We start from the raw sequence: 21,539 nt of genomic DNA, 5'->3' as shown, positions 1-21,539 counted from the left end.
TGGGGCAAATGCGGGGAGGAGGGACTAGTGTAGCTGGCGCTCCTTGGTTGGCATTGACAAACTGTGCAGAAGGCCCTCTTTCCATGACTCCATAAATCCCGTGTTGAATTTCTTGGACCCAAACTGTCACCCATCCTTTTTCTCCAAAGATGCTGCCTGAACTGTTGAGTTACTCCAGCACTTTGTATCTATCTTTGGTATAAACCAGCATTTGCAGTTCCATGTTTCTGCACAAAAGTATTGTGGGCGAACATGTTTTATGAAGTGTTAACTCGTACATCTTGCCTACTTTTGCAAAATATACCATTATAAATAAAACTTATCAACCCTTGTATTTTACTCACCATTCTTGTAACATATTCTGCCACTTTCAAAGATCTGTCCCTCTTTCTATAATTTGGGGGCAATGCGTGTTAACTTAACTTTAAATGCAATTAATTGAAAGTTTAGGAAAAATACCCTTCATAACCAGATGCTAGCATAGCAGATGATGAACAGAACTGAAGGCATTTGTACCAATCACTATTTTAATCTCATTAACTCTGCAGCATGCATTTTCACAGTTGGCATGTTTACTTTCAATTTTGTAGTAGAATTGTATTCTAATCATCAAACAAATCAGATATTTCTATCTCTAAAAGCAAGTTTTACTATCAACTTCAGTTCACAGCTTCCTATTCCCTCTTTGTTTCTCAGAAATACTTTTACTAACTTGCTTCTCATCCCAAAGCTGTTAACGTGTCTAACTCTGATCTCTATAAATATAGAATTGTTCTTTATTTTGATATCAAACCTCCAACCCGCAACCTCTTTTCCTCCCTTCTACCGCCACTCTGGACGTTTGTCCCATGCAATCCTCCATCCTCCCTTTTCCTATAGTATCTTTATTTACATCACCATTGTTTCGGAATTGAACATTCTAAAGTTCATCGGCATTTCAATATGTATGCAACATCCTGGCCACACACTCATTTCACCCCTGCCATCGGGAAGAAGGTACAGGAGCCTGAAAACTGTAACATTCAGGTTCAGGACCAGCTTCTTCCCTGCAGCCATCAGGCTATTAATCACTACAACCTCAAATAAGCTCTGAACTATATAGACTATTATTATTATTATTGCACTACTATTATTTGTTTTTTGTGTATGTGTGTATATACATATATATGTATATATCCTTGGACCATAGACACCTCTTCCTACTTATCCTTGGACCATAGACACCTCTTTCTACTTATCCTTGGACCATGGGCACCTCTTCCTACTTATCCTTGGACTATGACCCCCACCGACAAACACCAGACCTTTATCATCAGCACCATCACGGACCTCACCATTTTCGGCGATCTACCCTCTAATGCCTCCAAACTTATAGTTCCCAACCCCGCACGGCCTGATTTTACCTCCTACCTAAAATTCATAAACAGAACTGTCCTGGCAGACCCATTGTCTCTGCCTGCTCATGTCCCACCAAACTTATTTCCACCTACCTCGACTCCATCCTAACCCCCCTGGTTAAATCCCTCCCCACCTACGTCCAAGACACCTCACATGCTCTCCGTCTCCTCGATAACTTCCGGTTTCCAGGCCCCCACTCCCTCATCTTTACCATGGATGTCCAGTCACTCTACACTTCCACCCCCCACAAGGATGGTCTCGACTGACATCTACTATAAACCCACTGACTCGCACAGCTATCTGGACTACACTTCTTCCCACCCTGTCTCCTGCAAAAAGTCTATCCCCTACTCCCAATTCCTCCGTCTACGCCGCATCTGCGCCCGGGATGAGGTGTTTCACACTAGGGCATCAGAGATATCCTCATTCTTCAGGAAACGGGGCTTCCCCTCTTCCATTATAGATGAGGATCTCACTAGGGTCTCTTCTACATACCGCAGCTCCGCTCTTGCTCCCCCTCCCCCCCCATTCGTAACAAGGACAGAATCCCCCCCGTTCTCACCTTCCAACCCACCAGCCAACGTATCCAACAAATCATCCGCCAACATTTCCGTCACTTACAACGGGAACCCACCACTGGCCACATCTTCCCATCCCCTCCCCTTTCTGCGTTCCGCAGAGACCGTTCCCTCCGTAACTCCCTGGTCCACTCGTCCCTTCCTACCCAAACCACCCCATCCCCGGGCACTTTCCCCTACAACCGCAGGAGATGCAACACCTGTCCCTTTACTTCCACCCGCAACTCCATCCAAGGACCCAAACAGTCTTTGCAGGTGAGACAGAGGTTCACCTGCACCTCCTCCAACCTCATCTATTGCATCCGCTGCTCTAGATGTCAATTTCTTTACATTGGCGAAACCAAACGCAGGCTCGGCGGTCGTTTCGCTCAACACCTTCGCTCAGTCCGCCTTAACCAACCTGATCTCCCGGTGGCTGAGCACTTCAACTCCCCCTCCCACTCCCAGTCTGACCTTTCTGTCATGGGCCTCCTCCAGTGCCATAGTGAGGCCCACTGGAAATTGGAGGAACAGCACCTCATATTTCGCTTGGGCAGCTTGCAGCCCAGTGGTATGAACATTGACTTCTCCAACTTTAGATAGTTCCTCTGTACCTCTCTTCCCCTCCCCCTTCCCAGTTCTCCCTCTATCTTCCTGTCTCCACCTATATCCTTCCTTTGTCCCGCCCCCCTGACATCAGTCTGAAGAAGGGTCTCGACCCGAAACTTCACCCGTTCCTTCTCTCCTGAGATGCTGCCTGACCTGCTGAGTTACTCCAGCATTTTGTGGATATATGTGTATATATATATATATATATATATGTATATATATATGTGTGTACTTGTGAGTATGTATAGACACACTGAACTTTTTTCTCTCTCGTTTATCATATTGTTTACATTGTTTGTATTACGCTCACATATTCTGTTGTGCTGCATCAAGTACGATTTTATTGTTCTACCGGGGACATATGACAATAAAACACTCTTGACTCTCTTGACTCTTGACATAAAGTTTTTCCTGCATATGACACAGTAATATAGGAGACCAACTGTGTATGTCTGCTCCCATCATCTTCTCGCCACCCTGAACTACCTCAAAGCATCCCCTCTACTTGAAGCAGAAGATGTCACTTAAAGTGCACTCACTATTTTGAGAGAAATCATTCTGAGCTTCATACTGTTTGTGACTTTCCAGTTAATATCCACTTTCTACTCATTATTAAGTTGAAAGCCCCAAATTTGTGATGCTTTTGCATATGGTGCTTTGCATATTATGCATGCCAGAAAATCAACATCTTCCTAATTCCCAACCACAGTGATGTTAACCTTGCATTTTCCCCCTTAGCCAGTTCTTACATAGATTTTGCAGCATTTTTTTTTTAAAAGCAAGCAACCTACTAAGTTTTGCTTCTATTCTTTACAGTTACTGTTGCTTCCTTTGGACTTTGGCAAAATGATGCATCAGAATCAACATCTTTGGTGATGCAGAATTCAAATACAAATTCTGAACTATGCTACTATGAGGAAGTATTGGATAAAAATAATGATTGCACTCAGTTGTCAAATGTATTGGCAACTGATGGAAAAGAAAATCTCGTCTTTGACGTTTTGGAGAGCAAAGGTGAGCTTCTTTTAGATATTCAAACAAGTTTTTGAATTTAGCTCTTTGTTTTATTACAGTTTGGGAGGTTATTTTATCTTAGTTTAGTTTATTGTCATGCATACCGAGGTGCAGTATGTTTTATGCTTTATGTTGCCTGCTATGTAGACAGTGGAAAGACTATACATGAATATACAATCAAGCTGTCCACAGTGTACACAAACAGGATAAAGGGAATAATGTTTAGTGCAAGATAAAGCCGCATAAAGTCCAATTAAAGATAGCCCTGGAGTCTCCAATGAGATGGTAACTCAGTACCGCTCTCTAGTTGGTGATAGGATGGTTCAGCTGCCTGGTAACAGCTGCCAAGATATTGCCCCTGAATCTGGAAGTATGCATTTTCACACTTCTCTATCTCTTGCCTGAGGGGAGAGGAGAGAGTGTCCAGGGTGAGACTCATCCTTGATTATACAGGTGGCCTTGCCAAGGCAGTGTGAAGTGTAGATGGAGTCAATGGAAGGGATGTTGGTTTGCATGATGGGCTGCGTCCACAATTCTCTGAGATTTCTTGCGGTCTTAGATTGAGCCAAAGATAATAGAGCAGATAATAGACCACTCGACCCTAAAAACCGTAGTATCTCATGGCGCCATTTTAATAGGCAGAAACTTGCAGAAACATTTTAAAAGAGAAATAACAAAAATCTGTGAATTGATAGATGAGATATATTCTGCATTTTTATGGTATCATCACACATACTATTCCCCCAAAACACTGATTACACTGCGAGAGGCATAACCGACGGCGGGTTTTGCCTACTAAAATGGCTCCTTTGCGTAATACACCAGTATTGGTGATTTCGACAGAGTGGTCTATCTTGCTCCACTCTATTATCTTTGGATTGAGCTGTTCCCAAACCATGCTGTGATGCATCCTGATAACATGTTTTTTTACGCCCGGTATCAGTTAAATAAGTCTGTAATAAATGAACATAACAATAACTTCCTTGCTTTAAAAGCAAGAAAATATTTCACAAGTGGCTTTAATATAGTTTGTTTGGTTCCGATGAAAATATCAGCTATTTTCTTTCTCCATGTGTTAAAAGGAACAATTGCTTTCGTGTATGAATTTTCTTCATCAATATTTGGTGCATGGTCTAGTATAAGGAATAATGCCAATACTTATAATTTTTACAATTTTCTCTATTAAAAACACATGCCTGGCTGCTGGAAATTTATTTGTGGTGTCTGAAACAAAGCATATTATAACCAAAATTCAGGTTATTTGAGTTAGAAACATAGAAACATAGAAAATAGGTGCAGGAGTAGGCCATTCGGCCCTTCGAGCCTGCACCGCCATTTAATATGATCATGGCTGATCATTCAGCTCAGTAGCCTGTACCTGCCTTCTCTCCATACCCCCTGATCCCTTTAGCAAAAAGGGCCACATCTAACTCCCTCTTAAATATAGCCAATGAACTGGCCTCAACTACCTTCTGTGGCAGAGAATTCCACAGACTCACCACTCTCTGTGTGAAGAAATGTTTTCTCATCTCGGTCCTAAAAGACTTCCCCCTTATCCTTAAGCTGTGACCCCTAGTTCTGGACTCCCCCAACATCGGGAACAATCTTCCCGCATCTAGCCTCTCCAACCCCTTAAGAATTTTATATGTTTCTATAAGATCCCCCCTCAGTCTTCTAAATTCCAGCGAGTACAAGCCCAGTCTATCCAGTCTTTCCTCATATGTAAGTCCCGCCATCCCAGGGATCAATCTGGTGAACCTTCTCTGTACTCCCTCTAAGGCAAGAACGTCTTTCCTCAGGTTAGGAGACCAAAACTGCACACAATACTCCAGGTGCGGTCTCACCAAGGCCCTGTACAACTGCAGCAGAACCTCCCTGCTCCTAAACTCAAATCCTCTTGCTATGAATGCCAACATACCATTCGCTTTCTTCACTGCCTGCTGCACCTGCATGCTTGCTTTCAATGACTGGTGCACCATGACACCCAGGTCCCGTTGCATCTCCCCTTCTCCCAATCGGTCACCATTTTGTTTTGAAAGATTATTTTCCTGTAGTATTCTAGTCTGGCTGACTTAAATGTGCTTAGTAGGAGTTTCTCTGTATTTTTATTTCCATGTTAATTGAAAATATCCCAACCTTTTTAATTTAGGAAGTGAAGCACTGGCTCCGAATACAAATGATAATATCTGTTCTGGGACAAATGGTGAATCTACAGTTAAGCTGAGGCACTACAATTTATTGGTATGGAAATTTTAGTTTCAAAAGAAATCTAATGCAAGTAATATCAATATTCTATCTGGAATGTCACCCTTTTCACAAATAGATTTTTTAGTGGACACATTATTTCCCACAATGTATATCAGTTTCATATCCATTGTATTTGACAAAATGTTTATCATAAAATCTAATAGGTTTCACACAAAACACAGAAAGCATTTGTTCCATACTGAAAATTCAAATTCCAGCAGTTTAAAGGAAACTAGACCAAGTGGACCCGTTGGGCCCAAACCTTTCCTGCATTGGTGCAGCACCCTCTCCTCCCTCCTTTAAAATGTATAACTTTAAAAATATAACACCGATTTCAATGAAACCTCCATTAGCACCAAAGGGACGACGGTGAGTAAGGTGGGCCTAAAATTGTTGTGCTATCGTGTACTGTTTTGGCTGTAGTTCAGGAACAAACAAACAATCAAATGAGGGTTTTAGTTTATAGGTGAATGAATGCTCAGCTCTGCAAGTTAATGAAAAATTAACCCACCAACAATGAAGGTGAAATATTGAACCTTTTGAAATTTTGGGCCCATTGTCGAGTTTGAGACTGAGTTTCTGAGCAAGTCTCTAATGTCAACTGTAAAACTAAAAAACAAATTTACAGCAATGTCATGGGAATCGTGTTATGTTTCTTATTGCAGAATGTGCTAAAACATTTTAATGTGGAATTTCATTTGTAGTTTTAAGACTTCCATTTGTAGGGGAAGTGATATTTTTAGCAGCTTAGTTCCAAAGTACTGAAAAGCAGAGTACTGATTGAGAATGATCAGCCATGATCACATTGAATGGCGGTGCTGGCTCGAAGGGCCGAATGGCCTCCGCCTGCACCTATTGTCTATTGACTGTTCTAAGGATAAAATGGTCAACATTTTTTTTGTGACGGTGATTTCACACTTTTTAGTTATTTATTAAACTAGAAGTAGATTGGTCATAAAATCAGAACTGAAAACAAATTCCTGATAGATGTGACTTAATTTGAAATTAATATGCATACCAGCACCTTTTTGTCCCACAAAAAAGCACTGAAAATATTAAATGAGACACATTCCACAGCTTCATTATTGGTGGTGGTGGATTCCCTATCCATTTAAGATCTTGCATTTTATGAATAAAGGAAAATATTGGCTTGATCTGCGTGATTGCCTACAACAATCAGCAGTGCATACTTAGTTTCATACTTTTTTACTTAAAAAATTATTTTGTCTCAACATCACCCTCTGCAATCATTGTTATATAGTATTTATGACATGGATATGGCGTGTTCACAATACTGCCTTATTGTATTTATGTCCCGAGATGTTCTCATGTTACCCCTTTAACGTATCTATCTCTTCCTTTCAAGCTCATGGATATATTTGCTCACCCCTTGGATGTATTTGCACTTTCGGCTCAACCTTTCCTTATTTTTTGCACCTTTTAGGTGGCGAAATATTCCCTGAATTCTCTCATGAGGTTATTAATGGCTATCTTTAAAATTTATGTCCTGTCCCCCCCCCCCCACAAATAATTTCACATATCTAGTGAATTTCTGGCCTCCCACATAATACCTTAAATACTTGAAAGAATCCCGACAGAATAAAGAGCTTCGCCAACTCTGACTTTCTTCTTGAGTACCATTTCTGTTTTGGTCTAATATTTGTTCCTTTTAATATAAAGGCACAAAGTGCTGCAGTAACTAACTGAGCCGCTGAGGTACTCGAGCACTTTGTCTTTTTTTGTAAACCTGCATGCACAGTTCCTTGTATCTGTATGCAAGTTACCTTTTATGCAAGTTTCTGTCTTTATGTTCTTCTTTATAATAAGGATCTATTTTATAATGGGCAGTGATGACTGTTCTGCAAGAAAACATGCTTTCCAGTCAAAGTATCATACCGCATGGAAACAGCATGGAAACGTCGGCCCAACATCCATTCCGACCAAGATACCTCATCTGCATTAGTCCCACCTGCCTGTGTTTGACCGATATCCTTCTGAACCTTCCCTATCCATGTCCCTCTCCAAATGTTTTTAAAATGTTGTTATAGTACCTGCTTCAACTACCTCCTCTGGCAGCTCATTCCAGACCTACTGCCCTCTGTAGAAAAAGGTGCTCTATAGGGTTCCTATTAAATCTTTCCCCTCTTACATTTTAAACCTATGTCTCTAGTTCTTGATTCCCCTCCTCTGGGTAAAAGACTTCTATCTATTCATAGAACTATTCATAGAAAAAGACTTCTATCTATTCAAGTTCAACTGACTTCATCTGCATGTACATGATCCAGATCCCTCTATTCCCTTCCTTGTGCCTATCTAAAAGCCTCTTAAACTATCTTACTTAATGCCCCTAGCAATGAAGAGAAGCATACCATGCACCTTCTTTACACCCTATCTACTTGTGCTGCCACCTTCAGTGAGCTATGAACTCGGACTCCAAGATCCTTTGGCACATCACTGCTGTTTAGGATTTTGTTAATAACTGTGGACTCTTCCCTTGCATTCAACCTCTCAAAGTTCAACACCTCGCACTTACTTGGATTAAACTCCATCTGCCATTTCCGCATCCAGTTCTGCAAAAGTTCTATATCCTGCAGTATCATCTGATAGCCTACCTCACTGTCTGCAACTCCTCCAGTTTTGGTGTCGTCAGTAAACTTATTCACCAACCCATTTACATTTGTGTCCAAGTACAAGTCGATAAGGTGTAAATAAGTTATTTTTATACAAAATATATGTTTCTTTCATAATGGATACAATCTTGTGCAAATGTTTCCAATTTAAAAAAAATTAACTTCTTTATGACAGGTGGTGCCGTCAACGATGGCAGCCTCGCCAACAATCTCTGTTTTCGTCTTTTTTGTTATTTTTGGTGTGTTTTAAAAAGTATGTGTTCATGTTCTCTGGTATGTTTTATATGGGGGGGTGGGGTCAGGGGAAACTTTTGTTTTCAATCTCTTACCTTGCCGGAAATGTGATTGTTTTCCGGATCGTGTCTCCGGTCGCTCTGCAGCCTAAAGTCATGGAGCTGGTGGCCTTGCACGAGACTGACTTTGAGCCCCACTGCGGGGCCGTGGACTTACCATCGGAACCTGCAATCCCTTGCCTGGGATCGATGCTCCAACTGCGGCCCGCGGATTCCAACATCGAGGAGCTCGCAGTCTCGGGTAGAGGCCGATGTCGGGAAGCTCCAAAGTCGCAAGAGGTTCGACCAGCCCCGACCTGGGGTCTGATTGCCCGGCGCAGGGAGCTGAGATCCCCCCGATGCGGGAGCTTGATCGTCCCGATGCGGAGGGCCTGGCCGCCGGCTACAGGTGCCAAGATTGTCCTGTCAGTGGAAGGCCCAAGGCCCCCGACCGCGGGAGGACAAAGAAGGGAAGAGATTGAACTTTTTTTTTGCCTTCCATCACAGTGAGGAATGTGGAGGAGTCACTGTGGTGGATGTTTATGTTAAAATGTATTTTGTGTGTTTTGTTGCTTTTTATTGGTATGACTATGGCAAATCAAATTCCTCATATGTTGCAAAACATACTTGGCTAATAAAGTATGATTATGATTTTGGTAGAATGAACCTAACGAAGTCGAGCTTGCAGTCAACGCAAATGAGAGAGTGGCTTCTCCAAGATCAGGTAATTAAAAATCTGAATTTGATTTATGAATAATGTTTTTTTTGGACCATTCCAAATCAGTTTGATGAGATAGAATATCTAAATTAAATTTCACAGGAGTCATTTATTATCATGCAACATTGTTCTGCAAATTCAGTCACTGACTTATCTAAAGCTCTAATTTACTTATTGATTATACTTTCAACCACTTAAATAATTTGTTAGTCTTTATCTTTGTCTTTTCAACACATTCGCATTCACTGGTGTACTGGATTGAGCAGTGGTGCAATATTCTATCTTCCCCTCTCACTCCCAGTTTCCACCAGACTAATGGCAATGGACCTTATTTTGACTATTCTTCAATGCATTTTATTTGTTTATAAGTCATGGAGTAAGCAATCTATATAGTTTGGTATTAGACAAGGACTGCAGTAGGTTTAGAGATTGTCAAAGTGTATTTGGAGAGACCTTGTATGTACTTGTTGCCCTTTGGGCCAACAAGTCCACGCTGATCAAGATGCCCCATCTTGGCTAGTCCCATAAAAATTAACATATTTCTTGGGTAATTTTGTATAACACGAATTTCTGTACTGCAAATTGAATATAATGCAATTGGTTAATAAGGGAGACGTATTTGTGTTATGTTGGCTGAATTCCTCATAACATAATTTGCAGCAATGAAAATGAACTTCAAGCTATTAAAAATACCTTTTTTTTTAAATCCTGCCTGGGGTAGGGGGAAACTTCGTTCTTACAAGCTTAATTCTCTAACCTTTAATCCTTTTTTTCCCCATTGTCACAATTTGTTTTCTAATGCGACTTTTCGTAGCATAAGATTTCTTTGGGGCACAACTCTCTCATCGTAACAGAACTATGTGCAAGTGAAAAATTGCTTCATTTGGTGGAACTTTGAAAATACCCATGCTTTCTCTTAGATGGTACACCAAAAAGACCCTCATTTGGAAGTGGACAAGATGATTTGTTACACCTTGGCTTTGACACAGAATATATCAGGTCATTGGACCTATCTGGGAATGAATTGGACAATGTAAACTGCATCAGTGAAAAATGCATTGCTGGACACCTTGCACGACTGCAAAAACTGGATCTAAGACATAATAATTTGACAAATATTTCACAGGATTTGTGCTCTGTAAGAACTCTACTTTTCCAGATATTTTGCATGCTCTTGTTTCCATACACTGTTGATAATTAAGAATTATATAACTTTGGTGTTTACCACATCAGAATGAAAAATATATGTCTTTGAGTTAACTAACTAAATATTAGAGAGCAGGCTTAACAGTGCTGTAGTCAGAGTCATTGAGTAATACAGTGTGGAAACAGGCCCCTCGGCCCAACTTGCCCACACCGGCCAACATGTCCCAGCTACATGAGTCCCACCTGCCCGCGTTAAGTCCATATCTATCCAAACCTGTCCTAATCATGTACCTGTCTAACTGTTTCGTAAATGTTGGGATAATCCCTTGGGCGGCACGGTGGCGCAGCGGTAGAGTTGCTGCCTTACAGCAAATGCAGCGCCGGAGACTCAGGTTCGATCCTGACTACGGGCGCCGTCTGTACGGAGTTTATACGTTCTCCCCGTGACCTGCGTGGGTTTTCTCCGAGATCTTCGGTTTCCTCCCACACTCCAAAGACGTGCAGGTATGTAGGTTAATTGGCTGGGCAAAAGTAAAAATTATCCCTAGTTGGTGTAGGATAGTGTTAGTGTGCGGGGATTGCTGGGGGGCGAAGGGTCTGTTTCTGCGCTGTATCTCTAAATCTAAATCTAAACTACCTCCTTTGGCAGCTTGTTCCGTACAACTCTGTTACCTCTCAGATTCCTATTAAATAATTTCCCCTTTACCTTAAACCTATGTCCTCTGGTCCTCGATTCCCCTACTCTGGGCAAGAGACTCTGTGCATCTACCCGATCTATTCCTCTCATGATTTTATACCTCTATAAGATCACCCCCTCATCCTCCTGCACTGCAAGGAATACAGTCCCAGCCTGCACAGACCCTCTAGTCCTGGTAACATCCTGATAAATCTCTGTACCTTTTCCAGCTTGACAACATCTTTCCTGTAACATGGTGCCCAGAACTGTACACAATATGTTAAATGCGGCCTCACCAAAGTCTTACACAGCTGTAACATGACCTCCCAACTTCTATACTCAATACTCTGACTGATGAAGGCCAATGTGCCAAAAGCCTTTTTGATAACCCGATCTACCTGTGACTCCACCTTCAAGAAACCACGCACCTGTACTCCTAGATCCCTCTGCTCTACAACACTCACACAGAGCCCTACCATTCACTGTGTAGGTCCTGCCCATGTTAGACTTCCCAAAATGCAATACCTCACATTTCTCTGTATTAAATTCCATCAACCATTCCTCAGCCCACCTGGCCAATCGATCAAGATCCTGCTGCAAATTTTCAGTCATCTTCACTATCTGTAAAACCACCCACTTTTGTATCATCTGCAAATTTGCTAATCTTGCCGTGTATGTTCTCATCCAAATCATCGATATAGATGATAAACAGTATAGGCCCAGTACCGACGCCTGAAGCATACCTCTAGGCACACCACACCCTTGGGCCTCCAGTCGGCCTCCAGTCCTGGAAGCAATCTTCCCCATCACCCTCTGCTTCCTTACATTAAGCCAATTTTCTATCCATTCAGCTATCTCTCCTTGGATCTTATGCGATCGAACCTTCCAGAGCAATCTACCAAGCGGAACCTTGTCGAACGCTTTGCTGAAGTCCATATATACAATATCTACAGCTCTGCCCTCGTCGACCTTTTTGGTCACATCATCAAAAAACTCAATCAGATTTGTGAGACACTTTCCCATGTACAAAACCATGTTGACCATCCCTAATCAGCCCTTGTCTGTCTAATTACCTGTGTATCCTATCACTCAGAATAATCTCTAGTAACTTTCCAACTACAGATGTTAGACTCACTGGCCGAGAACTCCCAGCATTTTCCCTACAGCCCTTCTTGAATAGAGGCACAACATTTGCCACCCTCCAGTCTTCCGGCACCTCCTGTATTTAAAAACAACTTGTAAATTTCAACCAGGCCTCCCACAATTTCCTTTTTGGTTTCCCACAATGTCCTCAGATATATCTGATCAGACCCTGGAGATTTGTCTACCTTCATACACGATAGTACCTTCAGCACCCCATCGACCGTGACACCGATTGCTCTCAAGATACTTCCATTGACTGCCCCAAGTTCCTCCGTCTCCTGTCTTTCTCGGTAAATACAGAGGAGAAATACTCATTGAGAATCTTGCCCATCCACTGTGGCACCACTCAGAGTTGACCGCTTTGATTCTTGAGGTGTCCCACTCATTCTCTTGTTACCCTTTTCTCTCTTATGTTTTTATAAAATCTCTTGCGATTGTCCTTGATGCGATCTGCCAGAGCTATCTCCTGGCTCCCTTTTGCCCTTCTGATTTCCTTTTTTACTTTGCTTCTTAGTTCCTGAAACTCCTCCAGGGATACACTTGATCCCTGCTCTCTATCCCTGTCTCATGCTTCTTTCTTATTCTTGACCAATGCCTCAACTCCTCTCGTCAGCCAAGCTGTTGGTTATTCTTCAGCCAAGCTCGTGTTTGCAGGATAGAATTTAAGGAGGCTGGATAGCAGAAGGCAGAAACATAAAAGACAATATTAATTAGAACATGACCTGTTAACCACATCACGTAATGCATAGTTAATAAATTAGCAATTTTGTGAGAATACAAACTTGGCGGACCTTTTTACAAAATACTGATATCAACGTAATTGATTTGAAATTTCATTGAATCTTACAACATCCTTACAGCGCTCAGTAGACTGGATACAGGGAAGAACGTTCTGCTGATTGAGGTGTCCAGAACACTGTCTCAGAATAAGGTGTTGGCAATTTAGCATTGAGATTAGCAGAAATTCTTCATGCAGTGAATAATGAACCTTTGTAAATTGATGAAGGCTCAGTCATGGAGTTATGTAAAACACCACGGAAACAAACCCTTATGTTTAGCTCATCCATGCCGACCAAGTTGTCTAACTGTCCTATTTGCCTGTGCCTTGCCCATTGCCCTCAAAACCTACCCTAACTATATACCTGTCCAAGTTTCTTATAAAATGTCATAATTGTACTCTCCTCTACCACTTCCTCTGGCATCTCGTTTCATGTATGCACCACCAGCTGTGTGAAAAAGTTGCTTCTCAGGATCCTTTTAACTCTTTCCCTTCTCACTTTACACCGATGCCCTCCAGGTTTGGACTCCCAATCTTCCAATGTAGCTCTTTGAGGGCTTTTTTTATGTGCACTTTTTCTGCGGCTGTAATGCTGTAACACTATATTTTACACTCTGGTTATTTTTCTTTTTGCAGTACCTGTATTTGTGTATGGTTTGATTGCATTTTTGTATGGTATGAATTGACTGGATGGGCATGCAAACAGTTTTTCACAGTATCTCGTTGCACGTGACAATAATATACCAATACCCTGGTAAAAGCAGTATTAATTTGCCCAAGATCCAAGTCTTCCTCCATGGTAAATGCAGATAAGAATTATAAATGTAACACCTCACTCATCTATATAGCTAACTTTGATCTTCAAGTCCCTATTTTCTTCCTAATCATTCTTTTTCCCTTAACATGCTTGTCGCATCTCTTTGGATACTTCTTTACCTTATCTGCTAAAGGTATCTCATGTCCCCTTTGTGTCCTCCAGAATTCCTTCTTTAATGTACGCTTCCAGTCCCCCCTCTCAAATTCTTAGTTCCCCAAAATAGTATTTTTTCCGTTATTGAGGGAATCATGCGATATTAAATGGTGCAGGGAAATAACCATGTGGTAGAAAATTATCCTTGATTTTGATGAAAGGTGGAGTGGGCTCTGGATCACTTATGTTTCATTTGTAATCTAATGGAGTGGAATTGTATTGACTTGCTTTAAAGCAAGATATCTGTTCCTGAAAGGTGACACTGTCATTTAATTTTCCCTAGGTTCTCAAGTGTCTGACTGATATAGACTTGAGCAACAACAAGCTGACCACTTTTCCTTCCTGCATACTGGGAATGCACTTCATTAAATTCCTTGATATCTCCAGAAATAACATTGGACATTTTCTGAACATGAACTGCAAATGCCCGACCCTGAAAAAATTAAACTTGTCCCATAACCAGCTCTCCTCTTTCCCAGCATGTCTTGCAGAAGCCACAGAGGAACTTGAAGAATTGTTACTTGTAGGGTAAGTTCTCTACGAATCATATTTGTATATTTAACAGTCATTCACACTAATGTAAGTTGTGGACTTGCACAAACCTGCTGTAAGTCAGAAACTTAGTGGATGGGAGATGCCTCTGCAAATTATACTATACTAGGTGAAGTTCAGAAATAGAATGCAATATACTGGATGCTTGTGGCGGATCAGACTGCCACAGACCCTAATCTGTGATCTGTTCCTTATCATTAATTGATTTTTTTAAAATTACACAATCTTATTTATGAAGTTTTGACCAACCTATATTTTTAAGTTTGTAAAAATTACAATTGAATATCTCTGAATGTCAGAGCTTTGACTGAATATCAGCAGTGTTATGGGTAGTGAACCCAGTTGAGAAAGATTTTCCCCATTTGCCATATTTTGGTTATTGTTGGTGAGTTAAGTACCCTAACGTTTCTGCAAAGAATTAATAATATGATTTATTCTGTAACGACTGTTAAAGAATCTTAAGAAGATTGGAGATAAAACATGGAACTGGATACAAAATTGTTTGAAAACTGAAATAAGTGTACATGAATGATTTAATTGGAGTGTTGGAAAGATTGTGCTGGCCATCATAGTGCCATCTGATAGTGCAAATCAGGTGCAGACAAATTGTAATCCAAGAAAACCAGGAAAATGGGATGATGGAGAAGTAGGTGGTGAAAAAGGAGACAGGCTGAAGAAAGCACCAAGGACTGATAAAGGAACCCAGAGGAATTTGCAATTTAGCAGAATTGTAATGAATGGATGTGAATGCAAGTAAATGTAAAATATTATATGCTGTGATTAAATGAATTGGGATATGTGAAGTTCATCTCGCTCCACAAGAGCCAGAGAGACAGTAAACTGCTCTTGCACCTTATCATTACAAAGTAAAAGCTATTAAAACAGACAGAACACAAAATTATAATGCCATTCTATGAAGATTTAACTGTGAGGTCATCATGCTCCACTGGATGGGAATGTTTTGATGACCATTTAGAAAACGTTTGTGGTGCTTCTGTCAGAAGAATGAAAATCTGCCACAATCAAGGGCACCTTGTCATATTACATGCTGGAGTAAAATAACATTTTCAGTTCAGACTCTTGTCCTTCACGCTAAATGAGGTGACACAACAAAACTAATGTAACAAGTATCACATTTTAAGATTAACTTTATCCTTAGCTAGATGAAGGAAGTCTGGTACAGATTTAACGGGAGGAGTAGCCTCCTCTATGCCATAAATATCTGCTTCTGAATTTTTGCAATGCAATTTGGAATATTACCATTTTATCATGTAAAGTCATGTAGATAAATATAGTTGTGAGGATATGAGCAATTGCTGTATTTTAAGGAAGTATAATTTGGCGCTCACTGATTGGACAAAGAAGCCATTTTAGAATGTTCTGTGTGGGAGCAACAGATTTAGTATTTGCAGAAAAGTAAACTATTGTGATATGTAGTGCTGCTAGAAAAGTTCTATAATGTAATAATAAGCATTAGCTGCCATAAAATATTTGTTTTTTTCAATAGTACATTGATTGTTGAGATTTCAGCATTTTGGAAACTGCTGAAATGAAAATGATTATTTCAGCATATTTGCAGAGAGAATAATTGACTGCCAAGTTCCAAAACCACAAATACATCCGATAAATATAAATGTAAAGTTCCATTATGCTCACTCATCTATGCAAGCTGAGAAGGTTCTGTGAAGCCGAACCTTTTTTAGATCTGTCAACTGATGCCAAAACCTGTGATAAAAAATGCTCTTTGTTCTTGCTCTTCAAACTTATTTATATATGTGTTCAGAATTTCATTTTTAATTGGGTTCTAACTAAAACCTTCTTTCCCAATTTTTAAAAACTATTTCCTATCTTTTTCACGTCGAGGTGTCGTAACTAATTTTATTTAATATTCTGCATTATATTGGTCTCAGATCATTGCCAGGAATCTCCACCCACTATTCCCCCATGGCCACACAAGGATCATCAAATATTTTTCATTGTTTCTTCGTGCAAATAAGTTGTAGAATTTCCGGTAGCATTGTGCAAGGCCCGTGCTCCAGGAACTCCCCTCACAGGCATTGAAAGAAAGCGAAAGTGAAGTGGTGCAGGAAAATAACTGCAGATGCTGGTTTAAATCGAAGGTAGACACAAAATGCTAGAATAACTCGGTGTCTACTGGCAGCATCTCAGGGGAGAAGGAATGGGTGACGTTTCGGGTCAAGACCCTTCTTCAGACTGAAGCAGTGCTCTGTTTTCCCCATTGAAGTGCGAAGGACTTCAGAGACATTTTGAAGCAATGAAAAAATGAATAATCTTGCCTGGGTCCCATTATGCAGGGACTTAGCTGGAATTCCTATAGCACAGTCAGCAAACTTTTGTCTGGTGGACTCTTGTGATTACAAGAGAGTGAACTTCTAGTACCATTGTGTGTTTTTCGATTTCAAGTGAAAAGCTGCAAAGAAAATCCTTTATTTCAGTCTTCTTCTTGCGTTTGAAGCAGCAGAAATTATGTGACGCTCTCCAGGCGCTGTAGCTAGTGCAATGTTTTGTTATCAAGCGCCATGAGGTCTATCCCTCCACCGGGGGGAGGACAGCGCAGTCGAAAATGATGTGCTGCGCTGTTTGCTGCTCTGCTCCACATACGCAGGCTGCTGATGAACACAACCCCCAACGATGCATGTTGGCGCTGAACCGGCCGACCCCTGTGAGCACTCTTTGCGGGGCATGCCCGAGGCAGGTGGGGCTGTGGTGTTCGGTCCAGCAGTGAATTGAGGTTGCGATTTCTGTTCCCAGCTGGTTCTCCATGCTCCTAGTATGTTGAAACCGGAACCACAGAGGGTCGCTGCGTGACGGGAGAAGGGGCGACGAGATGATAGGCGTTGTGATCCCAGTTGCTGCGAATCCTGGATGAGGTGGTGCAAAGGATGTTTGGCGTCCGATGGGGCCTTGCACACCAGCCTATGAATGAAGAACTCTCTACAAAGCTTGGCGGGTACGATACCTGCGAGCACCGGCAGGAGATCCGTCGGAGTAGGGCGTAGGCAGCCGGTGATGATCCGCATGGTGTCGTTGAGGGTGGTGTCTAGCATGCTAATATGAGCTCTGCGGCACCATGCTGGGGCGACGTACTCAGCGGCGCTGTACACGAGTGCAGGAGCACTGGTTCGGAGAGTAGATGGCTTGGCGTTCCATGACGATCCAGCCAAGCAACGCAGGAGGTTGTTCCGTGCCGAGACTTTAGCACGGAGAGCTTCAAGGTGTTGCTTGTAGGTCAGCTGCCGATCTAGTTTCACCCCGAGATATGTAGGAACTTTATTTCAGTATCACGTTAAAAACCTAGAAAAATAGGTGCAGGAGTAGGCCTTTTGGCCCTTTGAGCCAGCACCGTATGATCATGGCTGATCATCGAAAATCGGTACCCCGTTCCTGGTTTCTCCCTATATCCCCTGATTCCATTAGCCCAAAGAGCTATATCTAACCCTCTCTTGAAAACATCCAGTAAATTGGCTCCTCCACAGCCTTCTGTGGCAGAGAATTCCACATATTCACAACTCTCTGGGTAAAAAAGTTTTTCCTCAGTCCTAAATGGCCTACCCCTTATTCTTAAACTTTAACCCTTGGTTTTGGAATCCCCCAACATCGGGGACATTTTTCCTGCATCTAGCGTGTCGAATCCTTTAAGAATTTTATGTTTCTATAAGATCCTCTCTCATCCTTCTAAATTCCAGTGAATACAACCTATGTCATCAAGTTATGTCAGTCCGGCCATTCCGGGAATTAACGTGGTGATCCTACGCTGCACTCCCTCAATAGCAAGGATGTCCTTCCTCAAATTAGGAGACCAAAACTGCTTTGATCAAGTCAATTAAAACCTTGCAATCTTAATTTTAGACGTTGGGGACAGGTCAAAAAGCTCTCAGAACTATCAACTTTCAAGGATCATATCCAACCTTTCTCAAAATCTTCCTTAAACTTAAAACGGTTCTTGATTCATTTATGAGAACCTGCTTGTTAGTACCCAAGAAAATAAATTATCAAATTGTGTTTTTTTCTATTTTGATGATATACCCCAAAGTGCTGGAATAACTCGGCTGGTCAGCAACATCTGTGGAGGGTATGCATAGGTGATGTTTTGATCCGAGACCCTTCTTTGGACTGATTGTAGTAGGGGGAGTAAGCTGGAAAAAAAGAGGTGGGGACAAGACAAAGCCTCGCCAGTGTTAGGTGGATCCAGGTTGATTGATAGGTGGGTGGAGTAAATTAAAGGCGAGAGATGAAAAGGAGACAAAAGGATGTCAGATAAGGAGAGGAAAAGAGTGAAATGTAAAGCCAGAGGGAGGGATATAGGGGGAGATAGTGGGAGAAATGGGTATGTACCATGGTGTGGAGGCACAGGGAAAGGAGGGGGTGTTGCTTAATATTGGATCGTTCATTGTCCAGACTATTGGTTTGTAAGCTTTCCGGTAGAATATGAGGTGTTGTTCTTCCAATCTGTGTGTGGCCTCACTCTGGCAATGGAGGAGGAATTGAACAGAACAGTATAAACAAAGAACTATCTGGGAATGTGAAGAGAAATTATAATAGTTAACAAGAGGAAGATCTGGCAGGCCTTGTTGGACAGAGCGGAAGTGTTCCGTGAAACGGTCACCTAATCTACGCTTGGTCTCACCAATATAAATGAAGCCACATTGAGAGCACTGAATGCAATAGACAAGGTTTGAAGAGGTATATATGAACCTCTGTCTCACCTGGAAGGGATGATAGAGTCCCTGGATGGAGGTAAGGGGGGATGTAAAGGGACAAGTGTTGCATTTCCTGGGGTTAAAGGGGAAAGTACTATTTTAACTCCTCCACATTCTCACAGTGACCTTTCTATACTGGACCGCCTCCATTATCACAGTGAGGCCGTGTGCAAACAGGAGAAACAGCATCTCATTAGATTTAGATTTATTATTGTCAAACATTCCGAGGTACAGTGAAAAGCTTTGTTTATATATGCATTGCTAGACAATTGGATCGGACAATACTATAAATAAATGCAGTTAAGTCAAACTCAAGTACAATAGATAGGGAAAATTCCAGATGCAGAGTGCAGAATATAGATCTCAGCATTGTCGTGCTTCAGTTCCATAGACAAACTCCAATGTACACAATGGTGGTTATAACCCAACGGTATGAACATTGAATTCTCCAACTTGAAGTAATACCCAGCCAAATGCTTCCCTCTTTCCTGTGCACCCCCCACCTCCACCCTGGTGTGCATCCATTTCTCCTGCCAGTCTTTCATCCCTTCCATGTATATGCTTCCTTCTAGCTCCTCTCCTTATCTGACACACTTTACTTCCTTTTCAACTCCCACCTATGTCACTTACTGCACTCAATTGGATCAATAAACCCACCTCACCTGTCTAATTTGACAGTCTTTGTAATGGCCCCACCTCACTCTTCCAGGTTTTTCCCCTCCTATTGCATTCACTGAAGACGGGTCCTGACCCAAAAGATCGGCAAACCATTCCCTCCACAGATGGTGCCTGACTGCTGAGCACACCAGCACTTTGTGTTTTGTTCAAGATTCCAGCCTCTGCGGTTCCTTGAGTGGCCGATGTAGAGAACTGATGCATCCACCTGGATTACTTTCAAAGGTGGAAATGAATTAAAAATACATGTCAATACATGTCAATGTATTTTTAATACTGTTATTTAGTTTTGTATTCCATATCATTTTAGGGTATTATTACATTTTAATAGCTTATATTACAATAATGCAATAGTTTGTGATTTTGGGTATTGGTTCCATTTGTATTCAGTATTATATATTGATAAGGAAATCTCACAGTCGTTAATGCATTTAATTATAATGCCTTAAAAGCTGAGTTTGATAAATAGTATTTATAAAACTTCTTTCTGTTCTATTTTGATTTAGAATGCCTGTATTGGTTCAAGTCTGTTGTTAATTCTGATATTTCTTTGGCTTGACAAAGGCACAGATAATAGTTTTCCAAATTATAAAGAAGTGTATGCCTCAAATATTATAACAACCACAAAACATATTTAACCTTCTGAGGATCGTGAATCTGTTAAATTTAGTTGTTTTTTTCGTTTTAGAGGTGCAGTGTGGAAACGAGCCTTTTGGTCCACGTTCACCGACAATTACCAGTACACTTGTTCTATCCTACACCCTAGGGATAATTTAAAGAAGCCAATTAACCTACATACCTGTATGTCTTTGGAATGTGGGAGAAAAGCAGAGCACGGGGAAAACCCACGCAGTCACAGGAAGAACTTCAAACTCCGTACAGACAGCATCCAGAATCAGGATTGAACACGAGTCTCTGGCACTGTAAGGCAGCAACCCTAATGCTGTGCCACTGTACTGCCCCTAATTCTTATACTGATTAGTTGGAAATATAAAAGTAAACTTTTTGGTTTTATATTGCATTTCTTCCTTTTTCAGAAACAAAATTAACGCAACCATGCCTTCATTATGTTTGACTGAACTTGCACTACTAGATCTTAGTCAAAACTGTATTTCAACTCTATCGGATACGTTTATGACACAATGCTCAAAGCTGGAAACATTCAGAGCCTCAGAGAATCAGCTCAGTGAGTATATTTGCAATTATAGTTGTATCTTTGCATTTATAGTTGTCAAGATATCGCATGTAAACAGGCCCTTTGGCCCACCGAGTCCACTCAAACATCGATCACTTATTTCGACTGGTTCTATGTTATCCAACTTGCACATTCACTCCCTACACTTCAGGGCAATTTATAGAAATCAACGAACCTACAAACCTGCATATCTTGCGGATGCGGATGGAAACCAGAGCACCTGGAGGAAACCCACATG

General features: G+C 41.4%; 1 protein-coding gene across 3 annotated transcripts in view; it reads left to right on the top strand.

Annotated features, from left to right (window-relative positions):
- The window catches only part of lrrk2 (leucine-rich repeat kinase 2), a 148,290-nt gene that overhangs the window by 48,408 nt on the left and 78,343 nt on the right, over positions 1-21,539 (top strand). For all 3 annotated transcript variants that reach the window (XM_078419866.1, XM_078419868.1, XM_078419867.1), the window contains 6 exons: positions 3,381-3,578; positions 5,728-5,819; positions 9,388-9,451; positions 10,366-10,583; positions 14,442-14,686; positions 21,144-21,292. In XM_078419866.1, coding sequence (XP_078275992.1) covers positions 3,381-3,578; positions 5,728-5,819; positions 9,388-9,451; positions 10,366-10,583; positions 14,442-14,686; positions 21,144-21,292 — 966 coding nt within the window. The remainder of the gene's footprint in view (positions 1-3,380; positions 3,579-5,727; positions 5,820-9,387; positions 9,452-10,365; positions 10,584-14,441; positions 14,687-21,143; positions 21,293-21,539) is intronic.

Source organism: Rhinoraja longicauda, chromosome 23, assembly GCF_053455715.1.
Source record: "Rhinoraja longicauda isolate Sanriku21f chromosome 23, sRhiLon1.1, whole genome shotgun sequence".
Lineage (NCBI taxonomy): Eukaryota > Metazoa > Chordata > Chondrichthyes > Rajiformes > Arhynchobatidae > Rhinoraja > Rhinoraja longicauda.
Note: the sequence above shows the minus strand (reverse complement) of the source record. Positions and strands in the feature narration are given on the sequence as shown.